At 35.5% G+C, this 10,953-nt stretch overlaps 2 protein-coding genes across 2 annotated transcripts in view; one reads left to right on the forward strand and one right to left on the reverse strand.

The window, feature by feature from the left end:
- Positions 1–265: 265 nt before the first annotated feature.
- On the reverse strand, positions 266–4,253 carry acbd5b (acyl-CoA binding domain containing 5b). The gene is made up of 12 exons (XM_016537354.1): positions 4,057–4,253; positions 3,544–3,766; positions 3,140–3,242; positions 2,904–3,024; positions 2,680–2,752; positions 2,439–2,583; positions 2,226–2,339; positions 1,993–2,127; positions 1,743–1,801; positions 753–800; positions 541–650; positions 266–440 (listed from the first exon to the last, which is right to left on the reverse strand). Exons 2-12 carry the CDS (start codon positions 3,559–3,561, stop codon positions 422–424), a joined length of 945 nt encoding a protein of 314 aa, XP_016392840.1. The 5' UTR covers positions 3,562–3,766; positions 4,057–4,253; the 3' UTR covers positions 266–421.
- A 34-nt stretch (positions 4,254–4,287) lies between these two features.
- The window catches only part of abi1b (abl-interactor 1b), a 19,906-nt gene continuing 13,240 nt past the window's right edge, over positions 4,288–10,953 (forward strand). The window contains exon 1 of the mRNA XM_016537407.1: positions 4,288–4,568. Coding sequence (XP_016392893.1) covers positions 4,413–4,568 — 156 coding nt within the window. The 5' untranslated portion in view covers positions 4,288–4,412. The remainder of the gene's footprint in view (positions 4,569–10,953) is intronic.

The following is a 10,953-nucleotide window of genomic DNA, read 5'->3' on the forward strand; positions in this document are numbered from 1 at the left end:
TCAAAGACTTTATTCGAATTTCAAAACGAATTACCCGCTTTACAATAACATACTTATAAATAATGTATGTCTGCAGCTTAAAAAATTGACTTCTTTCATTCTTGTCCTTTTATTGGTCCACATATACTCTGAAAACAACCATTAATACACAATAGAAACAGTGTGAATATTTTGAACACTACCGTTCAAAAGCTTACCCAAAATACAGTAAAAAAAAAAAAAACAGTAATATTGTAAAATATTATTGCAATTTAAAACATCTTACTGACCCCAAACTTCTGAACAGTAGTGTGTATCCTTATCAAGTCCTTACTAAGGTCCTGAGGCTCAGTGTGGCATCACAATATTCACTGTTGTATATATCAGATACGTCCAGACCACTTGAAAGTCTTCAGGAGCTGCGCAGCTGGTAACTGAATCTTCACTTCACTCTTAACCTTCTAAAACCACAACAAAGATGCAACACAGACAGAGTGCGTAAAAATGGGTACTTTTATCAACATATAGTTTATAGTTAACAGTGCATGAACTAATTCTTACCTCCTCGTTTTCTGTAAGTAAAACTGCAGCAGCCATTGCACAGCAAAGGGCCAGATAACTGTCAGTGCTACAGTGATAGGGGACATGTTTAAAGGCCACCAGGGCAACCTCTAAAAACCAGGATAAATACAGATACGATTAATAATTTCTATTAATATAAAGTGGCATTTCAGACAATGACATTCCAAGTATTTAAAGTAACATAAACAGACCTTTTTTGGTGACTTAGAGTGCTGAGTTTTGAGAGCAAGGATTTCAGCCTAAAACAAAACAAAACATAAGCAAATAGATTAAGTATCAACTGTACTCAAGGTTTTAATAGCTATTTAAAGGGATAGTTCACCCAAAAATGACAATTCTGTCATTAATTACTCACCCTCGTGTCGTTCCAAACATGTAAGACCTCCGTTCATCTTCGGAACACACATTAAGATATTTAATATTTAAGATATTTACCGATCTCCTTGCTATGTTTCTGGACCTTGATCGTGGTAGTTACCTTGCTGTCTATGGGAGGGTCAGAGAGCCCTCATATTTCACATGTCCAGGTCACACTGAACCTCAAAATTAAAAGAAAAGGTAATCCTATTTAAGCCAAAAATCTTAGGACAATTTTGAATATTTTTAGAACCTGTTCTTTTTGTTGTTCCAAATATTCATATACATTATATTTATATAAAAATATTTTTATATTCTTACAAATGATTCTTTAAACCAATTTTAATAAAATCTATATATATATATAAATATATATTTAAAAAAATGTATCAGTTTCTACAACTGTTGATAATAATAAGAAATGTTTAATAAATCAGCATATTAGAATGATTTCTGAAGGATCATGTGACACTGAAGACTGGTGTAATGATGCTGAAAACAAATAGGAATAAATTACATTTTAAAATATATTAAAATTAAAATAGTTATTCTAAATTGTAATAATTTTAAAATATTACTGTTTTACTGTATTTTCAATCAAATAAATGCAGCCTTTGTGAGCAAGAGACTTCTTTCAAAAACATTAAAAAATTATTTCTGACTTGAGCCATAAAATTACTGCAATACAATATTTTTTTTAAATCATAATAGAATTGTTTTACAATTGGATTTATTTTAATTATGCAAAATGTATGTTTTTCTTTTATTTATTTTCAAGCTTCTTGAGCCTGTCACAGACTTGAAAACATCACTGGAGACTGTACCTTCTCTTGTGTTGCTGGATTTTCCATTGAGTCACTGTACATCTCATCGTCTGAGTCATCTGCGTGATATTTGGTGAGAATGATGTCATCAAATCATATTTTTCAAACACAGATTATAACAGACACGCCGTTTACTTTATATGCCAATGTAGTTTCATTAAATGACTGCTAAATCTTAGCCCCCAAGTTTTAGTTGGGATAAACCGTATACCTTGGGCCTAGAAATGGAATGAAAGACCAGAAACTATACCATAAGTCAATTCCTCCTCTTCCTCCCCCGTGTTCAGAGAACTATGAGCGTCATCGGTTGAGGAGGACATGCTGTTCTCCTCACTTTCATTAAACACTGATGAACCTCCTCTCCCTGCTGCAAATGTGCTCGAGTCTGCAGAATAGAAAAGAGCTGAGAAGTCCTCGAATACAGTGTTATGAATCATTTCAGATCACCGTCTTGAAAATAAAGACACAAAGTAGTTGCTGTACCTTTCCTCCTCTTCTCCATCTCCATCTCATCTTCCTTATTTTCCCCATTCATTTCACTTTCCCCCTCTTTAAGTTTCTCAGCAGCATCATCAGTTTTTTCGGCATTAGTGTTTCCCGTTTCAAAATTAATTAAAATATGAAATGTTGATTAAACAGGCACAAATAAGGACAAATTTTATGGTTAAGTACTTTAAATGCTTCTAAATAAAGTACCTGTGGATAAGGGTGCTGCTTTACTGAATGCATCATCTTCATCGTCATCATCATCATCATCATCTTCCGCCACCATCTCATAAAATGGGTCAAGAGCGTCCATTAATTCTGCCATCCTGTCTGTGACCGGGAGGGTTTCAATTATCTATGATAAAACATTTGATTGTTTCTGGTTTAAACTCTTTTTATTGATACCTCAATACGATAGAGCTTCATCTCTGCAATCTATACAACTACCAACCTGCTGTATTTCCTGAACATATTCCATCATGGCTTGGTCCTTTGACATGTTTCCCAAGGTTTTCCATGCCTCCCTGCAAAGAACACACATGTGTTTGGGTTTAATATTCATATTTACAATAAGTAAACATTTCAATTGAATAGATACACCATATTCAAAATGGCATGTAGATTTAAGTTAAAAATCATCTACAAAAAAAACCATATTTTGGTGATTATATTTACCATTTAGCTTTACCAATAGGATCCCAAGAGTTGGGTTTCGGGGTGTTACATGGTCCTGCTGTAGCTTGTTTGTAGTAACTGTAGAACATAACCAGCATATCATCAGACAGGTCATAGGAGCCTGTGTGAAATGAGGAAAGAATGATTAAAAGAAGATATTTCATTGTTATTTAAAAAGAAAACCGTGTAGTTCAATACTTGACACTGATGTTTAATACTTAATATAGAGGTATTACCATCTTCAGGTAAACTTCGGATCACTTTAACAGCCGCTTCAAACCTCCTCTGAATGGATTTGGGATCTTCCATTGCCCTTCGTGTCATGCACAGGTCTACATCCTGATTGACAGATTGTCAGAAAATGCGATAAACATTTAACCAACAGACGTGAAACAATAAGCATATCATGTTAATAAGGTAATAAATTAAATGTAGACTTAATACTTATTTAATATGTTAATTATATATTGCACACCTTCGGTTAATTAGCCATATCATGTTAATTAATTAACCTTTAAAAATTAAAAATAAACCTTTCGCCATACTAAGAAATTACTGTGTAAACTCTTTTAAAAATGCTCGAAATTTTAGGACACTGAACAACAAAAAGCAAAACACCACATAAAATATTACCACTCACCTCCTGTGTTCGGTCCATCTGAAAAAAACTGTTCAGTGCGTCCTCCTAGGTATTAACTGAAACAGTTGCAGTTGGGGTGATGTAGTTTCCAATGACGCCAGACCCAATAGTGATGAATAGAAAGTAGCGCGCCTTTATCCTACATGATCCACAATGCCTTGCGAAAGGATATTTAAACAGATTTTGCTCATGCTGAGAATTTTAGCAAAAAGCTGTCCATTTTCTGAAAAATCAGAATAGATCAATTCAGAATATACAATAGGTTTATTATTTTTAACAACATCGGCTCCGTCAGTTACATTTTCTAGGTCTTTGATGCTTTTTACTTCTAAGGCTGTGGGTGTTTGGGCTTTTAAATTATTGTAGGTCAGTTGTAGTGCTTAGTGCGTATATCGTTCATAATTTATTGTCGCATTATTATTACTTTATTTTATTATACCAATATTTGCATAGCATTATCATCACGGTATAGCATGATTACATTATTTTATGTTATGAAAAGCCTAGGATTACCTCTAAAGAAACTTAAAACAGCGGCACATTCTTAATGTCTAAAAAACATTGCCCGCAACGGTGGACAAAACTCATTAGTCTTAATACAGCCCTCGGTGCAACTCTGCTGCTTGTCCAATGTCACATTCTGGTCAGAATGCTGTTGTAGAAAATCGCGGCATTTCTCATCGCTGAGAAAATCGTACTCCTCTCCCATTGGCCAATAACGAATTCTCAGAGCCGAACAGCCAATCACAGCCCAGTGCGTAAAGCGCTGCGTTGAGAATAGGAGGCCTGCTGAAAAAGAGGAGCCAACGGGAATCCCACAATGCCAGGCGAGGGACCTCCTGTCGGAGAGTGAAGCTCCGCTGGTTTCAATGAAAGAGGGGGAGAAGAGTAATGCAGAGGGATGTAAGATGGCAGAGCTACAAATGTTGTTAGAGGAAGAAATTCCGGCTGGAAAAAGAGCCCTTGTGGAGAGCTACCAAAACCTTTCAAGGGTCGCGGAATATTGCGAGAACAATTATGTGCAGGTACGGATCGAAGAAATTACCTTCTACTTTCATGTATTGTCTGAATCAGTGTGGATGTGATTGAAATGCGAGCACTGCATATGTAGCGTTACAGAGGATCCTCATCGAAACGCTTACGAGGGCGCATCGAGGCGTGATATCTTCCTTGAATATGAATGCTGAGCGTTTGTATTTGGACGATATTTGCGTTGTTTAAGGCTAATGCACGAATTCACTTTCGGAGGGTGTGTCAGAGACGTGCCGCTTTCGCTACGATGGATGGAGACAGCTCTTTAAAAAAAAAAAAAGAAGATATAATAGCTTAATGGTCAAAGTATCGCCTCAAAGATTGTTAGAAAACCAATCTAGTTTTACGATATCTAATAGCATATTGCAGGTCAAGCAGCGTCAATGTATCGACTGCAAATGTGTTTGAAGCCAGTACGTCATTTTTCGAACTTATACGTCATGCTCTGGATGTTACAGTGTTTCATTTGTCCGCGGGATTCTGCTGTTCGCTTTCTTTTGAGGTCCAGACGGGTGTCATGCCTCTTGGGGTGACCGTGTGAATGTGACGAAAGCCCAGATATTCGATATTCATTTCAACCTCTAAACGCTGTTGAACTTCGTCCACGTTTTATATGCCGCTGGAACGTGAAATAAAAGCGTTTCACCACCAGTGCAGTGAATATCATTGATGCGCGCGCGTATGTGTATATCACATTGTATCTGTGAGGTAGAATGGCGAGACGCCTAGACGCGAAATGTCGGTGATAGTGTGAATTAGTTATTGCTGACACACCTGTGTGTTAATGTGTCTGCCCTCACTCAAGCCTTTTCACTCACACACCGACAATAAAAGCACATGACAGCGAGAGAGCCTGTTGGGAAGCATTGCTTCAGATGTCCAAATGTTGCAGTATATTCTTTCAAAGTAAATGATAATCCTAGAAGTTCCTTTTAATATAGTGATCTTTTGTTATGATGCATATCTATTGTTTTATTAAAGCATGTGTGTGACATTCTGCAGTGATGGTGAGTGGAATAAGAAAGAAATGATCAGTCCCTTGAATGATTTAATCACAGGTTCATGTATCACCAAAGGGACATTTAGGTTGATGATGATCAGTTGTTTAGTTAAACCTTACCTTAGTATTTGTTTAACCCTCAGTTGGACTGACACAGCTTAGACACAGACAAGCTTTACCTGATATTAGGTCTGAAAGAAATAACATTCACTTTGAAATTCATCTTGGTGAAATTTCTGATCGGTGGGAATGCCATTTGATTTGATTTCATCTCATAGCCTAGTTTTTGTTTATCTCTCCCTACCCATAAAGCCAGCTGTCCGCAGACCATAACTCAATACTTCATATAGATTCAAATTTATTGAACTTAGGAAAAGCCATATAAATGTATGAGGAAGAGGTTTATAAAAAAAAAAAAAAAAAAGTAGTTCCGTTTCACAGCTCTGTCCCTACTTTTTGTCAAAATGATAAATGCGGCTTTGTTTTGGGGAAGGTTTTGGATTTATTTGGAAATATATAGCAATATTTTTTGCTGATAAAATGATTGGACATTTCATCATGATATGATCTGACATCAATTCTCTTTGCCAGCAATATAATATTTGCCGATACGATTAGGCTTGTCACGATAACAACTTTTTGTTGTGCGATATATTGCCCCAGAAATGATTGCGATAAGCGATATTATTGTCATTTTATGCCACTGAATATATAATCATAATGTAACAGCGTAATATTGCAAGAAGGCCTATACACACTTCCAAATGACAACAAACTTTTACATTTTAAGAATATTTAGATCATGGAAATTAAGTATCAAAATGTTAGATATACCTTAAAAACCTGAATAAATAGTAAATAAACATGTTCTAACAAAAAGTGCAAAGTAACAAATTTAAAAAAAAGAAAAATGCACAAAGAACTTGTATGGAGATTTTTCCATCTACAGATTTTTCCCTGACCTTCTTTTCTCTGTAAATTAAGGGTGCACACTATTGCTGAAAAACACAATCACTACTTAGCAGTCAGATGTCCGTATGCACAAAGGAACAGATCCCTAAACAAGACCATATCTGCAGATGAAACTGTTTGTAGAAGAATTTTTTTAATTTGAACTAGCTTCTAATGACTACACCACGTTATGTACGAGAAGCTGCAAAAGACACAGGCGCAAGTGGAATGTACAAAACATGGTGACATTAATTTTTAAGTAAATATAATGTGCAATATATTGCGTCACCAAAAATTATTGAGGTCATGTACATTTATTGCGCGATAAGTCGATATATTGATTATTGCGACAGGCCTAGATACGATACCTTAGACCATGATGCGATATGATTACAATTTGATTTGATTCAAAGGCCTTCAAAAGGATATATCATCCAGTTACAATTTTTTTAGCCTATAACTATACACATTATACAAAATTAATATAAAATAACTATTTAATTGAATTCTCTGACAGTTGCAAATCCTGTATCCCAGTTGGGACGAGCATAACAAAAATACACGTTAGTTTTCTAAACAATGTAGGAAAATTAATTTAAAAAGCACATGAGATTATCAGGCATCTGTTGACAGCTCATTATTGCCTTGTGTAATGAAAACCGTGACAACAGTCGAGAGTTTTTCAGTCTTCTGTGCTCTAAAGTGTGCAGATCTTATAGATTTGAAGTTACAACCTTAATGTGAGAATAGTTTTTGCCTCATTTTTCACATTTTTGCAGTATGGCTATAATACACTTGTATATTCTGACTAATAAAAATACATTTTAATAATACATTTAGAAAGATACAAAAAGTTTGAGAGCAAGAATGTTGGGAATCTAATGATATGTTTTGCATATTTAGTGGAGAGCCTCTGTTTTTGAACCCTCATGTGAGTTGATTTAGCAATGATACATTCTCAGATATTCACAGAGGACTCATGAGAGGACTAAATGATTCAAAGATGTTTCTCTTGTGGCTTTGGTGGGTGTCTCGTTCTGGTCCAGAGCAGGGCTCTCTGGCACTAGACAGTCATATCTTGCACCCTGCCCGTTGAATCAGTATTAAAACCATTTGTGACTGAATTCTAGAATCATGCGTCATGCAGAATGAATCATGGTTTAGTAATGTGTTCATTTGGGCATGACAAAGAATTTGTACACTATCTTCAAAATTTAGGGCATTTTTTCTTTTGAAAAGAATTGATACTTTTATTTCGGAAGGATGCTTTAAATTGAGTAGAAATGAGAGTTAAGGTTTCTTTCCCACCAGATTTTTTTTGTTTTTTCAAGAAATTATTACTTTTATCCTGTAAGGAGTCTTTAAATTAATCAAAGTGACAGTAAAGGCATTTGTAATGATAAAAATGACCATTTCAAACAAATGCTTTTTGAACTTTCTCTATTCAATCAGAGTTGTCGCAAAAATGTTAAGCAGTTTTCAACTATTTTCAACATTGATTACTATTAATAATAATAAATGTGTCTTGAGCAGCAAATCAGAATATTAAAATGATTTCTGAAGGATCATGTGACACTGAAGCCTTGAGTAATGATGCTGAAAATTCAGCAGAAATAAATTACAAAATGTATATATTTTTTAAAAATGTCAAATCAAATTTAAAATGTACTACTTTTTCAAAATGGTACTGGTTTCACTAGCCTATATTTTAATCAAATAAATGCAGTCTTGGTGAGCATAAAATATACCATAAAAACAATTTACAAACCCCAAACTTTTAAATATAAGTGTACATTTATAAATATGAATCATAGTCAAGTAGGGATGGAACGATTACCGGTTTCACGATAAATCACGATAAAATGCCCTGACGGTTAGTATTATCGTTTAAAATGTAATTATCATCAATACCGTATTTGATTATCGCGATTTTGAAAACTCGCGGTAAATCCTGTCCAGCCAGCATCAGTCTGACGCAGAAGCAGCATGGAATGTTGTTGTTGTTGTTTTTGCACAAGACGAAATGGCGGAAGGCAGTGACAGCGCTCAGGAGATTTTTCAGCCATCTAAGAGGACCAAATCGGTGGTCTGGTCGTATTTTGGCTTTTACAAGAGTACTGAAGGCAATTTAATCGAGGACGGTCACCCTGTCTGCTGATCTTGCAAGAAGAAAGTCGCTGCAAAAGGGGGAAACGCATCAAATTTGCTCAGTCATCTTCGTGACCACCACCCACTGTTATATAGCGAATGCAAGGTAACTTTTACCTCAATACCAAAACTAACTGGGCAAATAATTGGACAAAAAATATTGATTAGAGATTAAATATTTCGTTATCTCACTTGTAATTAACGCAAAGCTTCCGCAAAGAAAAGTTCGCAGCAAGTGGCTTTGAGCCAAGACCTAAAAAAAAGTGCATATAGCTGCTAATTGTATTTGTTGTTTGTTGATTTTCAAATATAAAACTTATTGAAATGTTTTTAGTGTGTCTATCAGTTCTTTTTGAACATTTTCATCTAATTAAAAAAAAAACGTGATAGTATTGATAATCGTGATAACTTTGGTCACTATAATCGTGATATGCAATTTTCATACCGTTACATCTCTATAGTCAAGACTTGTTATGACATTTTGGACATAATAAGTGAAAGCCCAGCAGTACCTGATAAATGATCACGTTATTAATTATTAAAACATATTGCTTTACGCCGTCTAAATCATAAGTCATTCATTGTTTTAGAGCTGTTGGGCAGCAGTCTAGTAGGACATTGTGGAATATCATCACAGCCAGGACATTCATGTGTCCATTCATCTGTATTTCCCCTGTGGCGACAGACACATGGTCTTGAGAACAGCTGAGAGGGACTGACGTGTAGAGACAGGTGGTGTTTGAAGCAGACCTGCGCACAGTGCTGCATGCTTGTTGCAGGCTAATTGTTAACAATATAAGATTAGAGTCAGTTCTATGGGTTTCATGTATACTCGTCAGCTATAGTATTCATGTCACAGTATTCTGACATGGTCACAATCAGTATGCTAAAGCTAATTCTTTTACATTTTTTTGTTTAAGTGATTGCAGCAGAGAATTCATTGCTATTCATAATTGGTAGATGCAAGACCAAGAAGATTTGGTAATCATGCAGCAAAGTGCTGCTTACTATTGCTCATATTTGAGGTTAGGGATTTGAACAAACCCATATATTTACATTAAATGAGTGAAGTGAGCAATATTTATGGACTAGAATCACAGAGACTTGAAAAGTGGGCTTGTTTTGTTTGCGACCACATAGAAATGTGCTAAAATCATATAAAACATTATTTCCATATGTTTAATGTCTTTAAAAGGCAGAGTGAGAAGTCCACATGTGTTTAGTTTTAATGTTTGCTCATGTCTGTGATGCTAAGCTAACTAATAAGTCACTGATGAAACAGGAAATTGTTTGAAATGTGTTGAATTTCAGCAACAATAAGAAATGGATTATCGCTAAAATGGTATCTCAGTTGCATCATGCTCTTGTCTGAAAACTGTTTAACTATAGTTTTTCATTGCCTGCTGGTTTCATCAGATTTTTTTAGGATCATTTGTCACATTAGTTTACAGAATTTCCTGCTTTATTACATGACTGTATAAAATACGTCTTATTGGTCATTCACAGCATTCTGTGGTCAAGTTTTTGTATAATGACTGCTAAACCACCTGTCTCATATTTGTCATATCACACTGCAGTCACTTTCTTATTTCTTCTCAAATCAGTATATTACTGGGGTCTTTTTTTTTTTTGCAATAATATCTGCTGAATTTATGTCATCCCTTAAAGGGTTAATTCACCCAAAAATGCAAATTAGCCCATAAATTACTCACCCTCAAGTCATCCTAGGTGTATATGACTTTCTTCTTTCAGACGAATCCAGTCGGAGTTATATAAAAAATGGTCTTTGATCTTTCAAGCTGTTTCATGGCACTCAGCGGGTTTTGCATGCATCAGTCCAAAAGAAGTTAAATAAAAAGCGCCCATCCATTAAAAAAAAGTGTCTCACACGGCTCCGGGGGATGAACAAAGGTCTGCTGTAGCGAATCGATGCATTTTTGTACGAAAAATAACCATATTTAAAACGTAATAATTTAATCTAGCTTGCGCTCACTGTTGTACACTAGAAGCAGTTCCGGGAGCATGACATATGAGTTCAGCGCTGCGCATGCATAGTCAGAAGTGACGAACGCGGAAGTGCAGGGGAGAGATCAAAACAAAACAATGGTCACTAATTAGAAGTACAAAACGAGGATTTGTAAAGAAGAATGTCGGAGGATTTCGATATAAGCCAAGAGGAGACTGGTTTTCCTTTGCTAAAGTAAGGAAACATTGCTTCCTTTGCTCCTGTTAACAAACATTGGTTTTCACGAGACTCACCGGTGCATGCGCAACGCTGA

Source organism: Sinocyclocheilus rhinocerous, unplaced genomic scaffold (genome assembly GCF_001515625.1).
Source record: "Sinocyclocheilus rhinocerous isolate Xijiao unplaced genomic scaffold, SAMN03320098_v1.1 scaffold306, whole genome shotgun sequence".
In the NCBI taxonomy this organism is placed as follows: domain Eukaryota; kingdom Metazoa; phylum Chordata; class Actinopteri; order Cypriniformes; family Cyprinidae; genus Sinocyclocheilus; species Sinocyclocheilus rhinocerous.

What these genes read in the sequence shown, in the direction of transcription:
- acbd5b (XM_016537354.1), bottom strand. An exon ending in ATGTTCAGGAAATACAGCAG is followed by an intron (nt 2,584 to 2,679) that starts GTTGGTAGTTGT and finishes GTTTTATCATAG; the next exon opens with ATAATTGAAACCCTCCCGGT. An exon ending in GATGGAGAAGAGGAGGAAAG is followed by an intron (nt 2,128 to 2,225) that starts GTACAGCAACTA and finishes TCTATTCTGCAG; the next exon opens with ACTCGAGCACATTTGCAGCA.